At 40.7% G+C, this 25,887-nt stretch overlaps 1 protein-coding gene across 1 annotated transcript in view; it reads right to left on the bottom strand.

The window, feature by feature from the left end:
• The window catches only part of LOC115806343 (NACHT, LRR and PYD domains-containing protein 12-like), a 51,385-nt gene extending 26,119 nt beyond the window's left edge, over nucleotides 1-25,266 (bottom strand). The window contains exons 1-8 of the mRNA XM_030767018.1: nucleotides 25,157-25,266; nucleotides 23,954-24,067; nucleotides 22,228-22,705; nucleotides 21,924-22,143; nucleotides 16,316-18,110; nucleotides 15,856-16,029; nucleotides 15,390-15,563; nucleotides 14,987-15,160 (exon numbers count right to left, since the gene is read on the bottom strand). Coding sequence (XP_030622878.1) covers nucleotides 14,987-15,160; nucleotides 15,390-15,563; nucleotides 15,856-16,029; nucleotides 16,316-18,110; nucleotides 21,924-22,143; nucleotides 22,228-22,705; nucleotides 23,954-24,067; nucleotides 25,157-25,266 — 3,239 coding nt within the window. The remainder of the gene's footprint in view (nucleotides 1-14,986; nucleotides 15,161-15,389; nucleotides 15,564-15,855; nucleotides 16,030-16,315; nucleotides 18,111-21,923; nucleotides 22,144-22,227; nucleotides 22,706-23,953; nucleotides 24,068-25,156) is intronic.
• Nucleotides 25,267-25,887: the final 621 nt, after the last annotated feature.

The following is a 25,887-nucleotide window of genomic DNA, read 5'->3' as shown; positions in this document are numbered from 1 at the left end:
CTTCATGGACAGACACGATGGTACAGGAGAGTGTGATCTTATCGTATGACCCCTGTGAACATTACACAAAAACAAACTCCAGCTCCTTACATGGTTATTAAATAGGATCATTCACCCACAAGCATACAACTCTCTCTCTCTCTCTCTCTCTCTCTCTCTCGCACTCGCTCACACATACGCACACACACAACGTTTCTTACACTGTGAAATTAGTTCAACTACTTAAAATGATCTACATATTAATTATGGATCACATGACATACGTAAACGACTGCATAGAGGGTTCGAAAAATGGGCCGGTTTTCTGGACAAACATTTTATTGTAAAATAGCTACCGACAATTTAGCGCGTAACAAATCTAATCTGTGTCAAGGTATGTTCCTCACCTTTTTAATTCGGCACTTCCACTTTTAAAGTACTCATCGCTTTCCTTCGGAAAAGGCTCCTCACATTCCGTAGCCTTCGCTGCATAGTCCTTTCGCGGCTGAGGCGGAGTCATTCTTCCAGAAATAGGGCTCATCCCGCAGCCACAGACCTATGTAAAAATGCAAAAAATATACCCGAACAACCGAACGCAATTACACGTTTAAGACAATCAACGCGCAGCAGGTTTCAGAAAATAGCTAAAATTATATATGTATCGCCAAATCATAAACTCATTTGATCACCAGGCTTTTTGTAACTCCAACGGAATCGTGCAGTTCCAAGGTTTAGGAAATCGTGGAATGTTCGGAAAGAAAGTTTGAATTGGTTAGATCAGAAAATAAATCACCTTTCCGAAGGACCTTCAGTTTGCACACTTCCGCTTTACCGCGTTACATTACTATATCATCTAAAATATTAACCTCTTTAAGGTCAAATCGAGTCTCATTCCTGTCCTGTCCTGTTCCTGGGCGGTACATCGAGGCGAAAAAATTACCTGGCACCAAGCCTCGCGGCCTTAAATTTAAGACATTGCATAAAGCGAAGTGCCGACAGAGCACAGGGTAGAGACACGGTATACTTCTTTAAATGTCAACGTGCATTTTCATTAATTGACGTATTTCTTACGAGATCCCATTGCCACTGTTTCCCAGTTAGTCGATTGCATAAGTTATCAGCCACAAAATGAGCATGTGGAAACTGCTCACTTTACTGCAAAGTAAAGTGAGTAAAACATGCGTTTGCTATAACTAAAACGAAAGATCATACATCAAATATCTCAGTCGTTACACAGAAAGAGATGCTTACGATTGCGTCCCGTTGTATTTTTTTGTTTTGCTTTTTCGTATGGAGGTAACTTTAAACGCCCCCAATCCGCGAAGATTTTTTTTTTCTCTTTTCAGCCCTCGGCTTTCACTTTCGTTGTGACGTGTCGCATTTATTTATTTATTTTACACAAATCTGCGTCCCAAAGGCCTGCAGTGATTTATTCACATTTACCATGGGCACTGGAATATGTGCTTGGCAGTTAATGTAAGATCTAATAGACTGTGCTCTTGTATGAAGGTCGTAGTTAAACTAACATTAGAAAGCGAAAAGAATGGAGACACTGAAAGAGCAGACTTGTTTTTATTTACATTGATGAGACAAACATTGAAGAGGATGGATAAGGCCATGGAGGAGACAACACAGCAAAAACAAGACAATTACCGGATTTTAAATCTCATTCTAAACCTATCACAGGTCTAATTTGACTTGTCAGCAGCTGTCTGATAAGACAAGTCATGAGTTTGGAATAATGTCTAGGCCTCTCAGTGGGCTTTTAAATTTCAAAACTATTGATATAAATGAAGAACAACGCATTTAGATCTTTGCCATCTTATCTGCCATATATTAAACCCCTCTGTTAAAAGTGAGATGAACGTATTATGAACACATCATAGTGTAACACTTAAAGAGAACATGTTATAAATGTTGAATATTCACAGAGTTGTGCTGTGTTCATTCTCTTTTTAAGCAGTGGTACAGTTTGTCTTTACTTGGTTATGTAGCAGTCATTTTACCCTTTAGAACCACAGGATGACATTACCAAGGCCTCAGGTGCAGTGTGAGTTGCAAATTCTTATTTTTCCCAGATTAGAATCATGGTATGAATGCAGATAGACAAGCAGATGGACAGGCAGTGTACTGGGGAACATTGCTGTTAGGAGGAGTTTCTATGACCCGCAATATGCTGAGCACTTATTGTGCAGTTTGCACTGACATTCAGACCAGTCCAAACCTGAGCACAAACTGACACAGAGGAGCTAAATCCTGCACAGAGGAGCTCAGTCAGTGTGGAAGGAATGAAGGAATGCTGAACAAGACCATCATTGCATCATCAAAGACTGCATTGAAAGACCGAATAGCAAAAGTCATGTCTAAACAACACTCCCACTGAGGCAGCGGGGGAGACACACAGTGGAGCAATTCTCTTACCTTTTCCGTATGAGAGGAATTGATCACTATGGCAGACTAGGCTGTAAGATTTCTCATCCACTTCTACGAGATGTTCATTCCTATGAGGCCTGCTTTTAAGTCACTCCAGTTAATACCATTTCACTCCTGTCCACCTCTCGGTAACAACACTAAGACAGAGATTCCTTACACTGGGTCCTTCTGTGCCCTCATTCATCACTGTGCATTATTTTTGTATCTTACCAAAGAATTAGATTGATAAAACCATTACCATCATTTCAATTAAGCTATGACTGGCATAAATGTTATTTTAACTGTCACACTTGTTAAAACATTAAATGTTTGCTCAACTCTCCTTCAACATGTTGTAATATATATTTGATTAATATTGTATTTCTAAATGCATAATATACCACTCACAATTTGTCTTTTATACAGTAAAGAATTTTAATTTGTAAATGTGTTTGTCAGATACAGATACAGATACAGATACCTTTTATCTCTTCCACCAGGCTCTTAACTCAAGTTATTTGGTAGGGTAAGTGCATTGATCTATCACTCTTCACGGACGACTGTCCAGCTCCCAGATTTATTACAATATATACATCTCCAACCGATGAATGACATATTTTTTAAGAGATTACACATTTAATAACATGCAGATTGCACTTATATCAGTATAAAAGTCTCAGTTTGATAACTTTTCGATTAAAATAAAGGAAAGTATTTTACAATATAGTACATAATATCTCACTAAATTTCAAAGGAAATCAAAGTACATGTCTTTTTCTGACAGTTATGAAAAATATTGGGTTTGAGTCTGTTGATGTGTTTGCAAGGGAACTCTCTATTTGTGTGTGTGTGTGTGTGTGTGTGTGTGTGTGTGTGTGTGTGTGTGTGTGTGTGTGTGTTCCTGATGACATACAAGGTGCTCCAGCAGTAGCCAGTTTTACATCTAGACTTAAATCCAACTGTTTTCAGATGCTTTCTGTAAACTGATTTAATGTCCTCAACTTTTTTTCCCCTATGTTCTTTTATGCACTATTCCTTTTTTATCCTTTAATTGTCTGTATTCTTTTATCTGCTCATTTGTAAAGCACTTTGAATTTCTAATGTGTATGAATTATGCTATATAAATAAACTTCCCTTGCCTTGTGTGTGTTTTCATTTTTTATTTTTTTTATTCTCTGTGCAAGAAAACATGTACCCTCCTCTCCTACTGCTGTGTTGTAAATATAATCTTAAGAGGAACTATTGAAACCCCTGACCTAAACTGGCCAGAGCAGTCATTGTAGTTGTACTGGCATGACATGGAACCATTTCTTTGTGAGTTTCACTAATCTGAAGAGGGATGTGGTTTACCATAGTTTACACACTAAGATCTTAAGCTCATTCATGAACATATCTCAGTGAGTGTTTCCCAAATGACTAATACACCATGTAAAAACTGTCAGTAATTCAGGTGTGACTCAATCCACTCACTAATTATAAAGTGATTCTGAAGTTTTGCTTTGTCTACTCTAAGCTGCAGGCCATGACAAGTCAGTACAGCACACTAAACTCATGTCATGAATCTGCAGTCTTACATTCAGCAAGCAAATTTTCCAACAAATCCTTTTAACTTCTTGTCATTATTAACATTTAACAGTTACATTAAAACCATGCTAGTGCATGGAAAAAACTAATGTGCTGATTTGACATATGATTAAATAACTGAATTGTGGAGTATTGTGTTCACAAAATGTTTAGGAGAGATTAAACAACAATGCAATTTAAGGTCACACATCAAAGACTGGTCTATTTAAGGTTTTTAGAGAACACTCATCAGATTTCTTCCCGCTTTTTCTCATCGTTGTGAGAATCACAAAATACTGCTCCCTACATACACTGTAACATTGCTTGTTAATGCATAAGGTTCATCATTTTTTTGGTGGCGAAAATAAGATTTCCTACTTTCCTACATTCTCGATGTCCGTTGTAAAATACTGCTCCCTAAATTCACTGCAACATTGTTTGCTAATCTATAAATCTCATTGTTTTTGAGACACTACCTTAAAATTGGCAGTGCCTTTACCATGAACCATACAAAATGCATAGAGGGGCTGAGTGAACATGGTCTGGAATGTGTGTAGGAGGGTTAGTGTGTCATTGGAGATAGTGTAGAAGGCCAGATTACCATCAGCCCTGTCTAGATGCACTCCTATTGTGTGAGAGGGCTGAGTACTGGAATATTTAGCTGGTGTTTTCTGATTGTGACAGAAACAGTATCCATCCTTTTCACAAAATAGACAAAAAGATTCTTCATCCATGCCAATACTGCTGAAGTTTATGTCTTTAATCTCAGATTCATATGTAACACCTACAGTGAACTCCTCTCCACTGTATTCCACTTCCCAGTAACAGCGGTCAGTTAAGGGCTTCTGACAGAGTGAGAATGGAGTATAATAAGATCTCTCAAGGTGATCAGAATATATTTTGCCTGAGTGCTCCGTCGTAAACACCAGTAAATCCTGTCCCTCGGTTCTCTTTCTCAGTTTATCTAGTGGCAGTGCTTTTGGGCGACATCTTCTGATTGGAGCAAGATCATAAGAATCTGTTAACAAAAGGAAAGGTACAGTTATAGCATAACAGGAAATTACCATGCACTTAGACATGTTTTTCTGATTTCCCTGATCAGTTAAAATTTCAGAGAGCAGAAAATTATATGTAAATATAGCTGCAAGCAGCGATGAGGGAACCAAGCAGTCCAGCAGGGCAGAGTCGTCATGGCAACTTTATCTGATCACGTTAAAAGTGTGGCTGTAAGCTCTGGTAGCAGGTTTTAAGTCAAGTGACCTGACATAAGAACCACTTTTGTTCAGAGAAACACAAATGAGCCAAAAAGAGAAACGAGAAACACTTACGAGGCAAAAAGTTGTTTTTGCTCATTGTAGCAACCTCATTAGAGCAAAGACATAAAGAGTAAAAACATATTTTTTCTTATTATCTAACAACTTTTCTGAAACTTGCTCTGAAAATCATGTGTGCCAGTTTTGGGGAACACTTGACAAAAATTTGTGGCCTGTGAAAATTTCGTAATTTTTTTTCATAAAATCTAATATGATAGAAAATATAATATGGCAGAAATTGAGGACATGGGGTGCATTGAACTCAGTTTGATCGAAGGAATCCAATGGTACCTCACACGATTTAAAATGTATGTGTGTAAACGCACCTCCAACTTTGACCCATTGGCGGTGCTAGAGCGCCCAAAGCACAGACATAAAGCTTGGTGAAAAGAATCAGGTGACTGTCCCCAATCAGTGTGCCAAATATCACAACTTTTTACCACTAGTTATTATATCTCATGCCTTTGAATATTTCATAGATATGTGTTTATTCATCAATAGTGAATAAAGAACTCAAAATCCGAATGTAATTTGGAAATTCTAGATTTGATCTGAATGGTTATGTAATGTGATCACTATATTAGATTTACAGACAATAATGAATACAGTCCCACCTCTCCACACTCATCCAAATCTAAACAGGTGTGAATGCACTTGTTTCTAAATTCACAAAACACAGACACTTTGCGTGATCAGGAGAAAGTTAAGAGAATCAGACTTACATTTTCTTGGCCCAGATTTCATCCTGCATTCACCACAATGGCCCAATCTGTAGGCAAATAAGATTGAATAGAAAGTGCAGTGACTAAATGGCACTGTATCCAGAGTGCGAATTATACAACGACAATCGGGGGGGTCAACTTTTTCTCCCGTGCGTAAAGGAACCCAGTACAGCGCAGGCGCGTGCTTCAGTGAACTAAAGTGTTACAATCCTTACAGCATCTTGCTTGTTTAACACAGTCTCTGCAGTCTGTAGATAATGATAAATCAAAAGCATTACACCAGCTCATGGGACATTTACCAAACAACAATTTTTGTAGTCAGGGGTCACCAACAAACTATTCTAGAGCAAAACTGCCAGCAAGTCAGACCCACACACACAAGACTCTTTCAAATGTGTAGCGTGAAATCCCAAAGTCGCAAGTCCTCGTTGCAGACAGTCTTGTAGTAGATGCATTTAACAGCAGCGTTTACTCTAGGTCACTATCAGTTTACTGCATAGTCTAAGATGGCATGTTTTAGATGGCTCCAAATGATGACTGAAAAATGGTTTCTCGTAGCTTGCACTAGACAGAATTAAAAGTAATAAATAAATAAATAAATTTAATTTAATTTTTACTTTTTGGTATTTTTAGAAATTTGACTTTGATCAAAACTACATTAATATATTTTGTTGTACCTTTGTACAACAAAATTCCAGCGGGTTTCAACCAAGCATTACTGTTGCATTGGCTAAGAGAAATTGCAATGACAGGCGAGCTAAAGAAATCACAAAACTAATATGTGATATGATCGTTACATGATACCACATAGTATAGCTAACGGTGTAGGTTTCAGTGGACTAATGAACTCTGTCCAGCCAGGATATCGCATCCCATCCAGAGGCTAATCTTCGCATCGCGTAAACCTACTGCCAAATTATGCCTGTACCTGTGCAAACGCGATCATTGTTAATATGCTTAAAAGTTGAATGGAAAAGGTATTTGTTCAATAAAGTCCTTTACTGAGGAATATATTACTTGCGTATTCGATGTCAATATCATGTGTGTGGCGTACATCTGTAGACACCTGACACAATCTAATTCAGAAACTCTGAAGGCTAGAAAGTAAAGTGCATTAAACAAGCTAGATAGCTAGCTACTCACATGAACCTACAGTGTCTCCACTGGACTACTGCTACACGAGCACAGACTTAAATGAGGACGCTAGCCACTGCAGTGATGGGAGTGAGACTGGCAGACGAGACGTTTATCTAACGTCAAGGTTAAGAAATGGTGTGGTCCACTTTAGGACTATGCAAAATATATTATAATATTTACAGTTACAGGTGAGAAGGATATATATAAATGTGTCGACCCCCACAACCTATTGTTTTTACCTCTTTTGGGGGGGTCAGACGAAAGTTCCCCCCCCCCACCCCCCCGTAACTCGAAGCCTGGCTGTGTCAGTGGGAAAGCCCAGCACACTTACTCCAGTTTACAGTGTTTACAGTCCTTCAGTAAGGCAGAGAGCAGATTTTCTCCTCTGGCTCCAGGGTAATTATAGCTAAGATCCAGTTCTCTCAGGTGTGAGGGGTTTGATTTCAGAGCTGAGGCCAGAGCAGTACAGCCTTCCTCTGTGATTAGACAACCTGACAGCCTGCAGAGACAACCAGACAAAAACTCAGGGTCTGAGATTTTCAGTGCCTTTCTGGGAGATCTGATGGTAGGAGGCATAAATAAAAGATTTAATAATTACTTGTAATTTATCCATGTGAAATATAACACAATTCTATATGTACCCAAGTTTCTCCAGTTTACACTGTGTATCCTTCAGTCCAGCAGAGAGCAGCTTCACCCCTGAGTCCTGCAGATCATTGTCTTACTGGGGCCAGAGTTTCACAGGATTCAGATGACAGGTTACAGCCAGCCAGGCTATAATAGAGAATTCAGAGATTTGGTCAGTTTTTACACATACAGTAAAATATCATTTGTTAACTTTGCTAAGAAATATTACACTGATCAAATCAAGAGCGTTCAAATGTCATTATATTACCTCAAATTAGATTATTAGCATATACAAATTAGCATATACAAACCTCAGAGGCATCGATTAGTGTGTCACTCCATTGACTTAATACCTGTGATTTGCCCTGTTTGCCCTGTTACAATTTGATGTCAATGAACACATAATGTCCTATTAAACTAGAGAGTTTTGCCATATTAGAATATTCCTGTGGAGGCCAGTAATAGTCTGAATGACAACTATCTCTACTCTGTATTGACACACTCACACACACTAGGATTTCCACTTGAATTTGTTATTGTTGGTCCAGTGTCCAGAAAGAATTTATTTTACCAGAATACTGTGGAACTTACTGGTCACATTTCAAAAATATGACAGTATTAGGGCCACACTGAGGAGGAAAAAAAATTTCTGAGATTTGGAGATGAGGGTCATAATATTACAAGAATAAAGTCGTAATTTAACATGAAAAGTCCTAATATTATTTCTAATATTTCTCTACTTAAAACCCTATGTTAAAAGTTAGATGAACACATTAAGGTGTATCATTTAAACAGAACATGCCATAAATGTTGAATATTCAGAAACTTATGCTCTGTTCATCTCTCTGTTTTAAAGCACTGGTGCAGTTTGTTTTTACTTGGTTGGTTTGGTTGTATAGCAGTCATTTTACCCCTTAGAATTTGCAACTCACAATGTCCACGAGGCATTGGTAATGTCAGTGTTAGATTCTAACATTCACAGATCAGAGTCATGGTATGAATGCAGATAGACAATGTGATAGACATGTAGTTTAATGGGGAACATTGTTGTTAGGAGGAGTTTCCATGACCCAGTCTGCTGAGCACTTATCGCGCTGTCTACACGAACATTCAGACAAATCTGGGTATGGCCTGCATCCACGGAATAAAAGGCAGGTCCAGTGCTGTATGAGGCTAAGGAATGTAGAGGCTCTCCAAGTGATGAGTGTCCCAAAACAGGGAGCAAGAAGTCTAAATACGAGATTTGATTGCACACACACTGTGAGCAGTGAATTTGACCTCTGCATTTAACATATCTTTAGTAAGCACATGCGCACACACCCATACACACACACACACACACATTAGGCGCAGGTGCAGTGGGAAGCACACCTGTGCCCAGGGAGAAGTTGTGGCTTAAGTACCTTGCTTCAGTCATGGATATTTTCCTGCTGGCTCTGGAAATCAAACCAGCAACCTTTTGGTCACAAGCCCACTTCTCTAACCATCAGTCCACAGGCTGCCCCCAAACCAAACTAACCCTAACCCGAGTCAAACCAAACCAAAAAAAAAAATCCAAAAAAGAAGAAAATAATAATAATAATGATAATCAATGAAAAATAAAACCACAATTGTACTATTAAACAAACTGAATTTCACAAAAAACAGAGCTTAATTCAGGTGCCTTAATTTAAAGCTGCCCAATAATCATGGCAGTGTAATCAGGTGCTCTTGACTGCTCACCTGATATCAAAAGCTACTCAAGACTGGACTGCCCTGGGGGTTTTTAAGCCCTAGGGAGATGCCATTCTTAACTGACCAAAAATAAATTTGTTAAAAAATGCACTGCTATAATAATTAACAGATTAAAATACAACTGGTGGTTAATAATAGATATGCAATTGTACATGTATAGTAATATAGAGTAATACTTTTTGAATGCCCATTTAATTTTTTTCAAACAACTCTAAAATCCCCCCTCTATATTCCACATATTTGGATATTTCGTTGGTATGACATCATTCCAAAAAAAAAAAAAAAAAACAAAAAAAAAAAACTTTTACACAAGCAACATTACAGTCGAGTCTTTTCTCCACGTGTTGACAAATAGCTGCATCTACACCTTAAGCATCTGTATTATACTGTATTATAACTGTATTATATTATTGTTTTCTGAAAGTGTATAGTGTTATGATCCAAAATAACTTTCTACCTATTTAGTTGGCCACCCCAAATGGTAGAATATGTAGTACTTATTTTCTATGTTGCAGATGTCACTATTGTGTTTACCCCTGTTTGTCTGCCTGTTGCCATACAGAACAAATAAACACCTTTTTAAACCAAGTGTTGAGTCAGCTGTTCATTAAATGCGGTAATGAACAACAGCTGTATTACACCAAACCTGAGCACCAACTGATACATAATATGTTTCAACTTGCCAGAAAACGTGTTTTTTCTCTCACTCCACTCAGCTCTCACACACTACATAGGACAGGGCTTGTCAGAGTAATATCCTGTGGTATGCTGCAGATAATGTAATACTTATTAGTTCAGGTGTTTTCAACACGTAAAGGATCCTGGGTGGCTGTACTGTGTCTGGCCATTTGAGTGCCCCCCCCCCCCCCCCCCCCCCACCAAAAAACAAACAAACAAACAACAATCTCTAGACTGATTTCTGGCACAGCGTGTTTTGGGGTTTTCATCAGAACAAGGAGTCATCAGGATGCTGCACCACCGAGCCATCAGCGTGCCCACTGACACAGTAGCCAGCCAGGGAAGGTGAGAAATTCCACATCAAGCAGGCCCTGGGTAAATGTGGTTATCCTAACTGGGCTCCAGCCGATCAAAGAGAGGAGAAGGACAACTGTTGCTTAAGCATAAACCAGTGGTGATTCTATATGTGGCGGGAGTGTTGGAACGATTGAGACGCATATCTTTCAAACACTGCATCTTGGTTGCTTTCAAAGCCGTAAACACACTGCGCCAGAAATTGGTCCACCTGAAGGATCAGGTCCCCCAGCATAAACAGAGCAACATACCGTAAGCTGTTAAGTGCCGGGAGGATTGCTGTGAACTGAAGTCGGGGAAACCAAACAGCCGCTGGCGAAGCAGATGGCACAACCCAGAAGAGCTACCTCGTCAGGCCAGGGCTCCACTGTCTACACCCACCTACAGGCCAGTGATCACTCTCTCAAGGATGCTAATGAGCACATCCTTGATAGGGAGGAATGCTGGTTTGAAGGGGGAGTCAAGGAAGTCATTTAAGTGAAAAGGAAATGACCATCCCTGAACCAAGGAGGGGGTCTAAGAGTGCATCTTTCACCATGTTACAATACCATGATTGCAGCTATTGTCCAGGCCTCTATGAATAGTGCACGTGGCCATTGTAATTAATGGTCATGGCAATTTGCATTTCAAACCGATGTCAGTTTCGTTGTTGCGCGATGGTACTGGTTTTGATCGTTATGCAACTATACTGCTAATGAGGTTGGGGATACTTGCAGTCTGCTGAGAATGACGATGTCACTTGGATAAGTGATGAAATGTTTCTCCCACTACAACTTTTTGTCCAGATGAACTGATTCAACTTTCTGGCTTTTTTCCCTGGTTAATTGAGCATGCATCAAGACAAACCATTGATCCCCACAACATTACAAAGACTCAAGGAAACAACAAATATTAAATGTACAAGAATACTATACCCTTTGCACTTACTCTACACAAATTCTTTTTAGAAAAGAAACTGATGATTATCACTAGGTTCACACCAATGCAGAAGTGGACACTGCTAGCACTGCCTCTCATGCATCATGGGACATTAAGGACTGAAGTTTCATAAAAAAGTCGGTCATTCTAGACTCACAGGTGCGTTGTTAACAAGCCAAAAACATCCAGTCTCACTAGAGATGCGCCCTTATCCTGATCTGCCTGACCTGACCCTGAAGCCAGCTGCCAGATTACTAGTTCAAGCCAGATTCCATTCGGTTCCAAGGCCCTGTTGTTCACACATGCTACTGCAATTATGCAGTGGGTGTGGTAACTGAAGTCTACTCAATAATGGAAGACATGACACGATTAATGTAAGTGTCGCAGTTGAAATTATTTGTGCTATAGTTTTTCTTGTTAAGTTTCATCCCAAGATTCCCAATAATGTTATAAATAAATTTGACTGACGTGCCTTGAGCATGGCACATCACACATGCAATTCTGCTCCATATTATTAGCCAGTCATAACCTACCTCAGTGTCTCAGATCAACTTCTCAGAAATCTCAATAATTTGTTTTAAGCTGAATGCACAAACAGAGCTAGATAGATCAGCAGCAAGAAACAAGTTAAAATGTTCCTTTCAAAAACAGCAATAACACTTAGCCAGAAGCTTTGGGAACGTCATACACAACAATCATTCCTGCTGGGCTATAACCTGCTAAAGTGTAATAATTTTTCAGGGAAATAGGATGCAAGTGCAGGGCAGACTTTAACCAAAAACAGCAGCCAGAAAACAAGTCACACGAACTGGCAAAGTTTGATACAAAGTTTGCAAAATGACTACTAAGACTACTAAAACAAAGCAATAGATGAGGATCAGAACACAGTAAAGGAATACAAAGGAATACAAAGGGGCATTGATATATGTGTGTAATGAGCCCGTGAATAAGGGAGAGGTGTGAGCGATAATCAATGAGCATGATGGGCCGGTGGTTAGTAAGTCAGTGAAGCCAAGCGCTGATAGGCCACATTAGAAGGAGGTGGAAATTAGGCCATGAAGATTAAAAGCAATGTCATCAAATAATGTTGGCTATGTCAAAGATGCAGCTATGTTTTAAAAGTTTTAAAACAACTACCGTTTAAAACTAAAACTTAAAGAGTTTCTGTCAGGAACAACCAAGTGATGCTATCCATTTAGTTGGCTATGTGTTGAAGAGTCACAGTGGCTATGCTGCTTACTGCATACTATTTATAATAATTAAAGTCTATGCCTAATATATGTCAATATATATAGTCAAATTACTTGACCAGGCATAACTAATTCTTAATATATATCAACTGTAAAAGAGGTCTGACAAAATCTATTTACTCATTCTACACTGTGAATGTCTATTTTATGTACTGGCCAGAGGAGGATGAGCTTCCTGTGTTGAGTCTTGGTTCCTCCCGAGGTTTGTTCCTCCTATTCGCTACATGAGTTTCTCCTTGCCACTGTTGCCTTGGGCTTGCTCAGTGGAGGTTTAGGCGCTGATCACTATAAAGCTGCTTAAAAAGCGCTATACAAATAAACTTGAACTTGAACTTCAACAATAAGAGCTTGCATATGTCGGGTTCTAAAGCCATATGACTGTTGAGGTCAAAAGATGTGAAATTGTTAGTGATTCTTTATTCACTTTTTGTTCTTTCCCTTTTACGATAATCATTTCTCAGATATATTAGTTCATTATGGCTAGAACCACTGTTACAAGAAGCAGAGAGACTACAATCACTGACACTGAATCCAGAGAGATTGGAGTCACTGACACTGAATTCAAAGAGACTAGACTCACCAGACTAGACTCTGAATCCAGGATGTGAGTGTAATCAGACAGTAATCCAGTGTCGTTCAGAGGACACTGTTGTTGATGGGTCCTTCAGGTTTATGGCGATGCTATTTCTTAAAGAGATTTTAAGAGATTCTGACCTAATGCTCACATCACTTAGTTACCACTGTCATCAAAAAATGTTCAGTTTGAGTTTCAGAACAGAACATTACATCATGCAAACAAAGCACAAATAATCTCTTGAAAAGTATCTGGTTTAATTACAGAAACATGCCGGACATGGAAACAAGGAATACAAATCTGCATATAGGCACAGTATTATTACTATTAATCACAAAAATACAACACACAATGAATTGTACAAATACATTCAGTTAAAAATATATAAAAACATGGGAGGAAAAAGTGAAAAAAAAAGTTTCTGTAATGAATGTACAAGTTTTAATGAACTATGAGAAAAATATTGTGTGTGTGTGTGTGTGTGTGTGTGTGTATAAACACACACACACACACACACACACACACACACACACATTTATTTATTTATTATATTTATATCATATATAATTATTTAATTATCAAGAGCAAAAATAATCATTGTCCTCCCACTGCCACCATCCATGAAGAGTTATAAGGCATTTCCCTTATTTTACTGCTAGTGGTGTTCACTGAATCTGTAGTCAGTCAGCATCTATGTCTACATTAGATTTAGAAACCGACAACTGTAACCAAACTACAACTGTAGCTTCCTCACAAGATGTTTTGAGATTCTCTAATGCTAGATGACTTCAGACTTCTTCACTTTTTATTTTTAACTTATTTCAATATTAGAAATTATTTCAAGTGACAGATTGTTACAGAACCATAATGAAGCCTTATACCTGCATATAAGGGCTCAGTGAACGTGATGTGGAATGTATGTAGCAGGGTCAGTGTGTCATTGAAGATGCTGTAAAAAGACAATATGCAGGCAGCCCTGTTCAAGTACACTCCTACTCTGGTAGAGTGCTGAGGTGCAGAGAATTTGGCCATTACTCTACCATTGTGCAAGAAAATATAATGATCTCCCTGGCATATAAGGCAAAATGACTTGTTATCCATTCCCATAATATCGACATCCCAACAGATATTTTTACAAGTAACTCCAAGAACTACGCTTCCTCTCCACTCAACCTCCCAGTAACAGCGCTCAGTCAGAGCATCTCTGCACAGAACTTGGAAAAACTTCTTAAATCTCTTGGGATGATCAGGATATGCCTGCTCTGCTGGAGTCCATGTCACTCTCCTGTTCTCCTCAGACAGAAAGAGATTTCTATGTGCTGTATTCTGGTCCAGTGTGAACTGACAGGCATCTGTAGACAAGAGGCAAGTTGTCATTATAATATCATCACAGTGAATTGTACTATTGGGCTTATAAAGTACTAAACTTACTGAACATACATAAATAGAGAAAAGAAGAGAGAAAGACACTGAAAGTTTTAAGGGCAGAATGCAACTGTTAGTCACATGATTACCTTTTCAAGCAAACAGCTATTCTGACTGAATACTTTTTCTGTTGTTCCCCCTCTTTAAAATACTTCTTAATTTAAATGAGACTCACATTTCCTTAGACCAGGTTTAATCCTGCATTCTCCACCATAGTCCAGTCTGTACAGAAATAAGAACAGACAGATTGAAGAGATGTAGATTCTATCATGTATCAGTGGGAAAGTTCAATAGACTTACTCCAGTTTCTCCAGTTCATAGAGTGGATCTTCCAACAATGCAGAGAGCAACTTCATTCCTGAGTCTCCAGGATGATTGTAGCTCAGATCCAGTTCTTTCAGGTGTGAGGGGTTTGACCTCAGAGCTGAGGCCAGAGAAGCACAGCCCTTTTTTGTGATGAGACAGCCTGATAGCCTGGAGAGACAATCAGACAACTACTCAGTGTCTGGGTTGGACCTCCCAGTGGGTGAGATGACAGTTGAGCTTATAGAGCAGACATTATAAAGGATAAAAGACAAAAGCTGTTACTGTGGATGAAAAATTACATATTTTGTTTTATTTTATTCAAAGAACAATTCTGTATGCAAACTTAACACTTGAAAAACTCAGCTCAAATACTTTTTATGTTTGTGATCACTCTTACCCCAATGTAGTAAGGTTACAGTTTGGATGTTTCAGTCCAGCGGAAAGGAGCTTCACTCCAGAATCCTGCAAGTCATTGTCTCTCAACTCCAGCTCTCTCAGGTTAGCATGCAGAGACCTCAGAAACAAAGCCAGATCTTCACAGCAGCCATTAGTGAGACCACACCAACTCAATCTGTTTACAGAATAATAAGTGATAAAACACACACACACACACAATTTACACCTGCCTACCTCTGCTTTTTGGTAACTACGCAACAGTATAAATGTAAAAGCAGAATTTGAAGAACAGAGTGCAGAAAGCAGAATTTTCTGGTAAATTTCTTTCAATCGTTTTTGTTCTTTTTTTCCCAATTACAACATGAGATACATGCACTACATTCTAGTTTTGATGCAGTAAAATCTAGTTGGGATAGACCATGTTATACGTCGAAATTGTACACTACACACAAGCATACACTACTCACCCCAATCTCTGTAGTTTGCAGTTTGGACTCATCAGCCCAGCACAGAGCTGTTTTACTCCTGAATCTGTCAGGTTACTGTAGCTCAGATCCAGCTCTCTCAGTGGTGACTTCTCAAACTGGAGAGCTGAAACAATAGTTTCACAAGATCCCAATGGGAGATCACAGTAGTTCAATCTGTGGAAAGAATTTAAGATAATCACAACAGAGGAATCCACGATAGACTGTTGACCTGTCCCAGGTGTTTCCCCACCTTTCGCCCAGTGAATGCTGGGAAAGGCAGCACCCCCCATGACCCTAATTAGGATAAATGGCTTAGATATTGAGGGAGAGAGAGTGAAAAGAGGAATTTTATGTAGTGTCAAAACTTAATAAGCATAGTCTGTCTACAACATTTAAAGTATTCATAATTCAATGAACTATATGCCATTATAATGATGTAACACTATGTATCACAACCCACCTGGCCTTCTTGCAGGTCCTCAGTACTGGGAGCAGCCTTTCCTGTCCTGCTGCTGATGTTTTGTACATCCTCAGATCAAACTCATCCAGCACCTCCTCTGACATCAGTAACATATAGGCCAGAGCTGAACACTGATTTGGTTCCAGCTCTTTATCTGAGAGAGTTCCTGACCTGAAGGCAGTCTGGATTTCCTCCACTAGAGAGTTGTCATTCAACTCATTCAGGCAGTGGAACAGATTGACGATCCTCTCTGGGGATGATTCCTCACTGATCTTCATCTTTATGTTCTGAATTGTCTCTCTAACAGTGTGCTTTTTAAACTCCGAGCATGTTCCTGTCATGAGGTCTTGAAGGAGAGTCTGGTTGGAGTCTAGAGAGAGACTCACAAGGAAGCGAAGGAAAAGGTCCAGGTGTCCATTCTTACTCTGCAGGGCTCTGTAAACTGCATGTTGGTGAAGTTCATGTAGTTGCCATTTCCTTTCTTCATTTCTTGCTTTGCTCATGTTGAACACATTCAGGTTTGAGTCAGCACATGAAACATGTGCATACACTGCAGCAAGATGCTCCTGAATGCTCAGATGTACAAAGCAGAAAACCTTGTCCCTGTACAATCCCAACTCCTCTCTAAAGATCTCTGTGCACACTGATGAGTACTCTGAAGCTTTACTGATGTCAATGCCACACTCTCTCAGGTCCTCTTCATAGAATATCAGATTACCCTTCTCCAGCTGTTGGAAAGCCAGTTTTCCCAGTTTTAGAATCATCTCTTTGTCTGATTCAGACAGCTTTTTTGGGTTGCGCACTATGGCTCCATGGTACTTCTTATTTTTCAGACTGATCTGAAGGAGTAGGAAATGTGTGTACATCTCAGTCAGAGTTTTGGGGATTTCACTTGTGCCTGCACTACGCATCATATACTCAAGGACAGTGGCTGAAAGCCAGCAGAAGACTGGTATGTGACACATGATATACAGGCTTCTTGATGACTTGGTGTGTTTGATGACTCTGTTGGCCAGGTTCGGATCACTAATTTTCTTTCTGAAGTATTCCTCCTTTTGAGTGTCTCTGAACCCACGGACCTCTGTGACCTGGTGGACACACTCAGGGGGGATCTGATTGGCTGCTGCTGGTCGTGAGGTTATCCAGAGGAGAGCAGAGGGAAGCAGATTCCCTTTGATGAGGTTTATAAGCAACACTTCCATTGAAGCTGTCTGCATCACGTCACAGCAAAGCTCATTATTCTGAAAATCTAAAGGAAATCGACACTCATCCAGACCATCAAAAATCAAGAGTAGTTTCACTGTTTTGTCTTCAATGTATTTTATCTCTTTCAGCTCTGGAGCATAGTGATGAAGTAGCTGGATGAGACTGTAGTTCTCTCTCTTCAGATTAAGGTCCCTGAAAGGTAGAGGGACTATGACTGTGATATCTTGATTGGCTTTTCCTTCAGCCCAGTCAAGAATGAACATCTGCACAGAGACAGTCTTTCCAATTCCAGCTGTTCCCTTTGTCAGCACTGTTCTGATCTGTTTTCTTTGTCCAGGAAGTGTTTTGAATATATCATTGAGTTTGATTGGAGTCTCTTGAGTGTCTTGTGTCTTGGCTGTCATCTCAATCTGTCTGACCTCATGTTCATTATTGACCTCTCCACTTCCACCCTCTGTGATGTAGAGCTCTGTGTAGATCTCATTCAACAATGACGGTTTTCCTTGTGGTGAAATTCCTTCTGTTATGCGTAGGAATTTTTGTATCAGTTTTGTCTTATTAGCTTCTGTGGCTGCTCTCAAAGGAATAACTGTGAATGACAAAATGAAAATTTATATGATTAAGGACTATTTTTTTTTTATTACTATCTAATATAGCAATTATTTGTTATTATCTTTTTTTTTCAATAGCTGTATCCTGAATTTCTAATTTAAGAAAAAAAAAGACAGTTTGACCTGCAAAAAAGGCCCTCACTATATACCTATAAGCTGCCCTGATTTTGCCAACAACAAAATCAATGCATTGAGAATAACCAATAGAAGCTACATAGTTTTGGTGTGAAATTCATTAATACTCTACTGTCTGGTCTCCTCTGTGAATTGATGCCAAAATGTATATGTTTTTATATGAAATGGCCATAAAATACATTTTCATCGTATGCTTGTCCCAGTAACACTATAATATAGGAGTCCTTTTCAGACAGATTTTTTGAAGCCATCCATAAATGAAATGCTGACAGCCAAATAAAATACAGGTTTGTCAGAATACATAACAGTAACCACTAATAGACTCATGCCGTATAGTGGACCCCATCCCCCACATCACATTGCATGCTTACATTGATATGAAAAGCTTAGCACTAAGACCATTTTCTTCACTTTCCTAATATACCAACTTAAGTGCTTGGGAACCCCTCCTACTGGTTTGATATGTGCCCCTGGGATTTTGAAGAGAAAGTCCTCAGGTCCCCTCTTGGAATTGCAACCTTATCGTGGTGGAGGGGTTTGTGAGCCCCTGTGATCCTGGGAGCTGTCCTGCTTGGAGCATGTAGCTCCTGGTAGGGTCACCCAAGGCAGAGAGGTCCCAGGTGAGGGGCCAGAGCAAAAGCGATTCTTAAAGCCCTTATGAAAGAAACCCACGGAGAAACAGGCACCTCGCCCGGAGTAGGGAGACCGGGGCCCCCTCCTGGAGCTAGGCCTGGGGGGGGGGGGGCTCGTAGGCAAGCGCCTGGTGGCCGGAAATGCCACGGTGTCCAGCCAGGCTCAGCCCAAATGAGCAACATGGGGCTGCCTTCTCGTGCCCACGTGGTCAGCACCTATTGCACACCTGTCTGGCCAAGGAGGGGTCTCCTCTCTCTGTGGTCCTTCTCAAGATTTCTCCCATTTTCCCATTTCCCTTTTGGGTTTTGGGTGAGTTTTTTCTTGCCCGCCATGAGGATTAAGTCAGGGGGTGCCGTCATGTTTTGATTTGACTGTTGTGGCCTGTAAAGCCCTTTGAGACTGTAAACAGTGATATTGGGCTCTAAATAAACTTGAACTTGAACTTAGGGTGCAGAAACTGGCTCTTGGTACGTGGAATGTCACCTCTCTGGGGAGGAAGGAGTCAGAGTTGGATTTTGTGTTGGAGTTTGTCCCGGTGAACGAAAGGGTTGCCTCACTGCGACTTCGGGTTACAGGGGGGAAATCTCTGACTGTCGTGATGGTGTATACGCCGAATGGAAGCTCAGAGTAGCCAGCCTTCCTAGAGACACTGGAAAGTGTCCTAGTGAAGACACCATCTGGGGACTGTAGTTCTACTGGGAGATTTCAATGCTCACATTGGCAATGATGGAGAGACTCAGAGGGGAGTGACTGGGAGGAACGGCCTACCCGATCTGAAGCCGAGTGGTGCTTTGTTGTTGGACTTCTGTGCAAGCCATAGATTGTCCATAACGCACAGCCATGTTCGAGCATAAGGCGGCTCATAAGTGTACCTGGTACCAGAGCTCCTTAGGCCAACAGTCGATGATTGACTTTGTAGTCATCTCATCAGACCTGTGACCGTATGTCCTGGACACTCGGGTGAAGAGAGGGGCAAGCTGCCAACTGATCATCACCTGGTGGTAAGTTGGATCAGATGACGGGAGAGGCTGCCGGACAGATCTGGTAAACCCAAGCGCATAGTGAGGGTGAACTGGGAACTGCTGGCTAAGGACCCTGTCCGGAAGATCTTCAGCTCACACCTCCGGAGGAGCTTCTCCCTGATCTCAAGGGAGATCAGTTAGGGAAGCCACCAGGCTGAAGAAGGAGGCTTTCCGGGCTTGGCTAGCACGGGGGACTCTGGAACTGGCCGAGAGGTACTGGCATGCCAAAAGGGCTGCAGCGACGGCGGTCATGGAAGCAAAAACTCAGGTATGGGAGGAGATTGGGGAGGTCATGGAAATCGACTTTCGGCTGGCCTCAAAGAGCTTGTGGCAAACCTTCAAGCGACTCAGGAGGGGCAGGTAGGGCCTCGTCCAGGCTGTTCTCAGCAAGGACGGGGAGGTTCTGACCTCAATTGAGGATGTGGTCGGACAATGGAAGGAACACTTTGAGGAGCTCCTAAACCCGACCGGCACGACCTCCACAGAGGAGGCAGGGCCAGAAGATTCAGGAGGGTCATCACCCATCTCTCTGGCAGAAGTCACTGAGGCAGTTAGGAAACTCTGCAGTGGCAAGACGCCAGGAGTGGATGAGATCTGTCCTGAAATGCTGAAGGCTTTGGATGTTGTTGGGCTGTCATGGCTGACACGCCTCTTCAATGTTGCATGGGAGCCAGGGACAGTGCCTGTGGAGTGGCAGACGGGGGTGGTGGTCAATACATTTTTACATTTTCAATACATTTGTGCTCCAATTCTTGGGGTATCACACTGCTCAGCCTCCCTGGCAAAGCCTACTGCAGGGTACTGGAAAGGAGACTGTGGCCGATTGTCAGGAGCCATTCCGTCCCTATAAAACCACAGTGAGAGCTGTGTCCGTATTCTTGCACAAAGTAAAACTCGTTCCCAATGACTGTTGGACTCCGTCAGGGCTGTACCTTGTCTCCAATCTTGTTCTTGATTTTCATAGACAGGATTTCAAGGTGCAGTCGGGGTGAGGAGGGTGTCCAGTACGGTGGCCTCAGGATTGCATCTCTGATTTTTGCAGATGATGTGGTTCTGTTGGCCTCATCAAACTATGACTTTCAGCATTGGGACACTTTGCAGCCGAGTGTGAAGCTGAGTGTCGGGATGAGGATCAGCACCTCCAAGTCTGAGGCCATGGTCATATGTCAGAAAGAGGTGGATTGCCCCCCCGGGGTGGGACTGAGTTGCTGCCTCAAGGAGAAGAATTCAAGTATCTCAGAGTCTTGTTCACGAGTGAGGGTAAAATGGAGCGGGAGATCGACAGGCGGATCAGGGCGGCGGTGGCAGTCATGCGGTCGTTGTACCAGTCCGTCATGGTGAAGAAGGAGTTGAGTCAGAAGGCAAGGCTCTTGGTCGATCTTTGTTCCAATCCTCACCTATGGTCACAAGCTCTGGGTAGTGACTGAAAGAATGAGATTGCAGATACAAGCGGTGGAAACGAGCTTCCTCCACAGGGTGGCTGGGCACACCCTTAGAGATAGGGTGAGGAGCTCAGACACCTGGGAGGAGATCGGAGTAGGGCCACTGCTCCTCTGCATTGAAAGGAGGCAGTTGAGGGGGTTCAGACACCTAGTCTGGATGCCTCCTGGGCACCTCCCTGTGGAGGTGTTCTGGGCATGACCAACTGAGAGGAGACCCCGGACACGTTGGAAGAATTATATTTCTCAGCTGGTCTTGGGATCCCTCAGCAGGAGCTGGTGGATGTAGCCGGGGAAAGGGTTCCACAGCCTTGTTACCACAAAAAAATGAACTCACCAGTTCACTTTAAATCAAAAGTAAAGTCATTAGCTACTGAAATATACTCTGCCCATAATTTGACCAGTCCATAAGCAAGAGTCCTAACAAAAATGATATTTATCTTTATGAGTCATATATCTTTTGGGCCCTTTTAGAAATATAATAGAGCTGGTTATATGTGAGTAAATAATGCAAAACAAATATCTAATGTCAAAACATTTTCATCATTTATGATAATCTTACCAACAGTCAGGAAATGCTGTGTGATTCTGTAAGTCCCCTCTTCTCCAAAACTCTCCAGCATCTTCATAACAATGGTAGACAAATCAAGATCCTCCAACTCAGTCCCAAAGCATCCTGGATAATCCTCACTCAGTTCTCTTTTGAAGGATTCAATTTTTTCTTTGTTTACACTCCTTAGTGTCACCATTAGAAGATTTTTAATGTCTGGTACAATAGAGATCTACAACAGACACAGAGAGAAGTTACTCTACAATATAATACTCTTCCAGAAAGTATGGAATGAATATTCAGATTGAGCACTCACTTCTCTGTAATATTTACTGTGGCCCTTGTGCTCTTCCCCTGCACAAACTTTACAGATGTGTGTCTGGTCAGTTTTACAGAACACCTCCAGAACTCTGTGGTGCTGCTGACAGAGTCTCTGCTCCAGGTCTCCAGTCACCTCCACTAGTGTGTGTCTCTGCAGTGCTGGTATTGTGTAGTGCTGCCTGACATGGATCTCACAGAGGGAGGCAGGGCAGGTCAGACAGGACTTCACAGCTCTCAGCTTCATCCCAGTGCAGAAATCACAGGCCACATCTCCAGGTCCAGAGTAGCAGTGCTCTGTGTTAACAGGACTGAATTCTGCCTGCTGGACTTGTACTAATTCAGACAAATCCCATTTACAGATGCACTGTCTGCAGTATCTGTGTCCACAGGGAATGGAGACTAGATCTCTCAGCTTCTCCTTACACATGTCACACTGGGGGAGATCCTCTGTCAGCTCACTGACTGTTAGCTTACTGTGGGGGACAGAAATGACACATTACATGATATCTTTACTAATTCAGTTCTCATACATCTGCTTTGATCTGTTTGTTTCAGATGTATTTAACAAATCTGTGGTGAGTGTACCAAAAGCACTCTAGCACTAAGATAATTGGAAACATCCTCTTAATATCTATTGTTTATTTATAACTGTTTCCTAAAACCTTTGGTGAATCTTATTCACTTTGGTGTGACTTTAGCAAACATTCAACCAACTGAATAAATATAAAGTGCTTCATATTGTCCCCTAAATTAGGGTTACTTTAGAGTAACCCTAGCCTTACTTGCTAATCTGAACCGAGATGAATTACAGTTACTCTGAAAAACTCCATAAACGAATATGTCTATAATTAAAATGTATGTGTATGTGTATAGCTCAATGGCTGGACCACAGGAGCCAGCACAATGTTACAGGGCCGAGGAGGAGTGGGACAAGTTAAGGTTTCTGTTTGACCTTTCTTGAACACATGATCTAACTAAGTGAGTGACTGGCTGACTGACAACAGAAAAGAACAACCACGAGATGGGTTTATATCCAACTCAAAAACATGGCATGCTATTCTTTTTGGGGATGCCTCGACTGTGCAGGGAGGCAATAGAGCTCAAAATTTGAAGAGTGCTAAACAGAAGTCAGTTTAAGCATATTAAAGTAACTTTCTCCATCTGAGAGAGAGAGACAGAGAAAGAGAGAGAGAGAGAAAGATAGAGAGGGAGATGGGGGTGAGGTGGAGAAGAGGAGGATATGGAGAAAATCTGTGTTCAAGTTTTCAATCAATTCTCAACTACAAAGCACTTAATAGTCCATGTTTTGCGAAATAAAACGTGTCTCATCCAATTGCTGCTCAGCATGTTTCAATACATGGTGTACTTTACAAGGCATATTTCTGTATTTTTAAATTACATTGTTATTTCAGTCTAGAAGTGTAATAAGGAAGATGATAAAACAGGAAATCCCCTGAGCAAGGTAAGGCGAGCTTGAAGGAACTATCTAGAACATAACTGTGCTGTTGCTGTATCCATGGGACTGTGATTGGATTCTTTGTTTTCAAAATATGACTTTAAAGATTTATTCTACATGATCTAAAGATGATTTAAAGCTACTAGAGCTGATTTCTGTATTTTGTTTTATCTTCTAGCTTTACTTGAGATCTTTCATAGAGATATAATTTATTTCAAAATGAGGCCAAACTTTTTTGAACGTGTCTCTGAGGTGAAGGTCAAACCTTCTGTGACTTGTACTGGTCTCTTCACTCAGGTCAGGTGGTTCATGCTTTGAGGCATCACTCTTCAGAGACACACAGGATGGTGTAGGAGATACTGATCTCAGCTGTTCATGTCTGTGACACACAGAAACACATGCACACACAAACGCATGCACACACACACATCAGAGGGAGAGAGGCAGAAATGTACAAAAAGGTAAAATAAAAGGGTCTTGTCCCAATTCAGTTCTTATTTATACAGGTAGGGTTATGTCCCAATAGACCCATTGTAAGTCGAAAATATTGTAAGCCGAAACATGCATTCAATACAGTAGATCTAACCTAACAAACATCATAGCTTAGCCTAGTGTACCTTAAACATACTCAGAAATGCTGGCAACACAGTACACTGTAGAGAATCGGCTGTTTACCCTCATGATCGTGTGGCTGACTGGGAGCTTTGGCTTGCTGCCACTGCCCAGTATCATGAGAGAGTTTTGTACCACATATCACTAGTCCGGTCAAAGATCAAAAGTCAAAATTCAAAGTATGCATACGAAATGTCCACTGAAGGCGTATTGCTTTCACACCATCATAAAGCCAAAAAATCATAAGTCAAACCATCGTAGGTCGGGGCCACCTGTATTTATTATGATTTTTCATGCTTATATCAATTTATAAATACCAGTTTTTGTAGGGAAAGTGGCTATTCTTAAAGTTTTTTGGGGCACATTTGTTGGGATTGATTGTTTTCTCTGATTCATTCATACCATCCTCTCTGGATGGTGTGGATGAATAAGGCTTTTATGAAATATATAGAGATAACTGTGCATGTTCCACTGTGTGCACTATACTGTATTGTAGAATTGTAAAGGGTTCATATGCACACAAAAATGCTTTGTGTATCAGGCAGGAAGAAACAATACACATGTGAGGTTCTGGCTGGTTTTGATAATTGAAAATGAATGTGTCATGGGATGAAACAAACTCATAGAGTCAATGCCGTTGCTGAAACATTCATTTGTCTGTATTAATTCCTTGTTGTAAGGATATGTTAATAATGTATTAACAGTAGCTAGCGAATAAAATCAAACATAATTTAGACACAGGTGAACATTATTCTCACTTTTACTGATGACAGTTAAACTAATTAGATATTTGTGAAGTATTTATTAGTTTTAATGTGCTAAACACATTAAAATACAGAAATAGCTGGACTCTCACCTGTGGAAGCCAGTGTTTCTCCTTTTAGAGTCGGTGCCTCCATCACACCCCTCTGTCAAATGCCTTTTACACTTAATGCCCCTCTCCTTACCACCCGGAAAGAGACTCATTTTAGAGGCAATAACACCTTCTTCATTCTACTGAAAAGATCTGTGCACAAATACAGGAATAAACACATAAAGGCCTTAGGCACACAAATAAGACAATCACGCATTGAAATCTGACAGTTTCATTACACAAAACGCTTCACTGAAGAAATGCAGTATTATTTTTTAATTCCTCTAAATCTGATTCCAGTGACTTGGGAATTGTATTTGTTCTGCAAAGGAAAAGAAAATAAAAAAAGGAGGAAAAAAAAGTTTTCGTACTTCTGTAGCATATGACCTGTGCAAAAAAATACAAATACTCACAATATACACTAGTCCCTATGCAGACGCATTCCACAATCGCATTATGAATTCTGACACTGTGCTTAGTATAAAGCACCTTCTTGGAGAAAACCTAGCATTTCATATTATATTCTGTACATCTCTGGCATTCTACAACTCTCCCAAAACAACACCAATTCGATGAGCTATTAACGATGTTGATAGCATTAGCAATGTCAGGTGCTGCATGACATGCTGATGCGACACAACCTAAATTTATACAAAAGAAACCAACCAACCAACCAAAAACAAAAACAAACATGCGAACAAACATGCAAACAAACAAACAAAAACTAATTGAGC

Source organism: Chanos chanos, chromosome 3 (assembly GCF_902362185.1).
Source record: "Chanos chanos chromosome 3, fChaCha1.1, whole genome shotgun sequence".
Lineage (NCBI taxonomy): Eukaryota > Metazoa > Chordata > Actinopteri > Gonorynchiformes > Chanidae > Chanos > Chanos chanos.
This window is presented reverse-complemented; position numbering and strand designations above follow the sequence as displayed.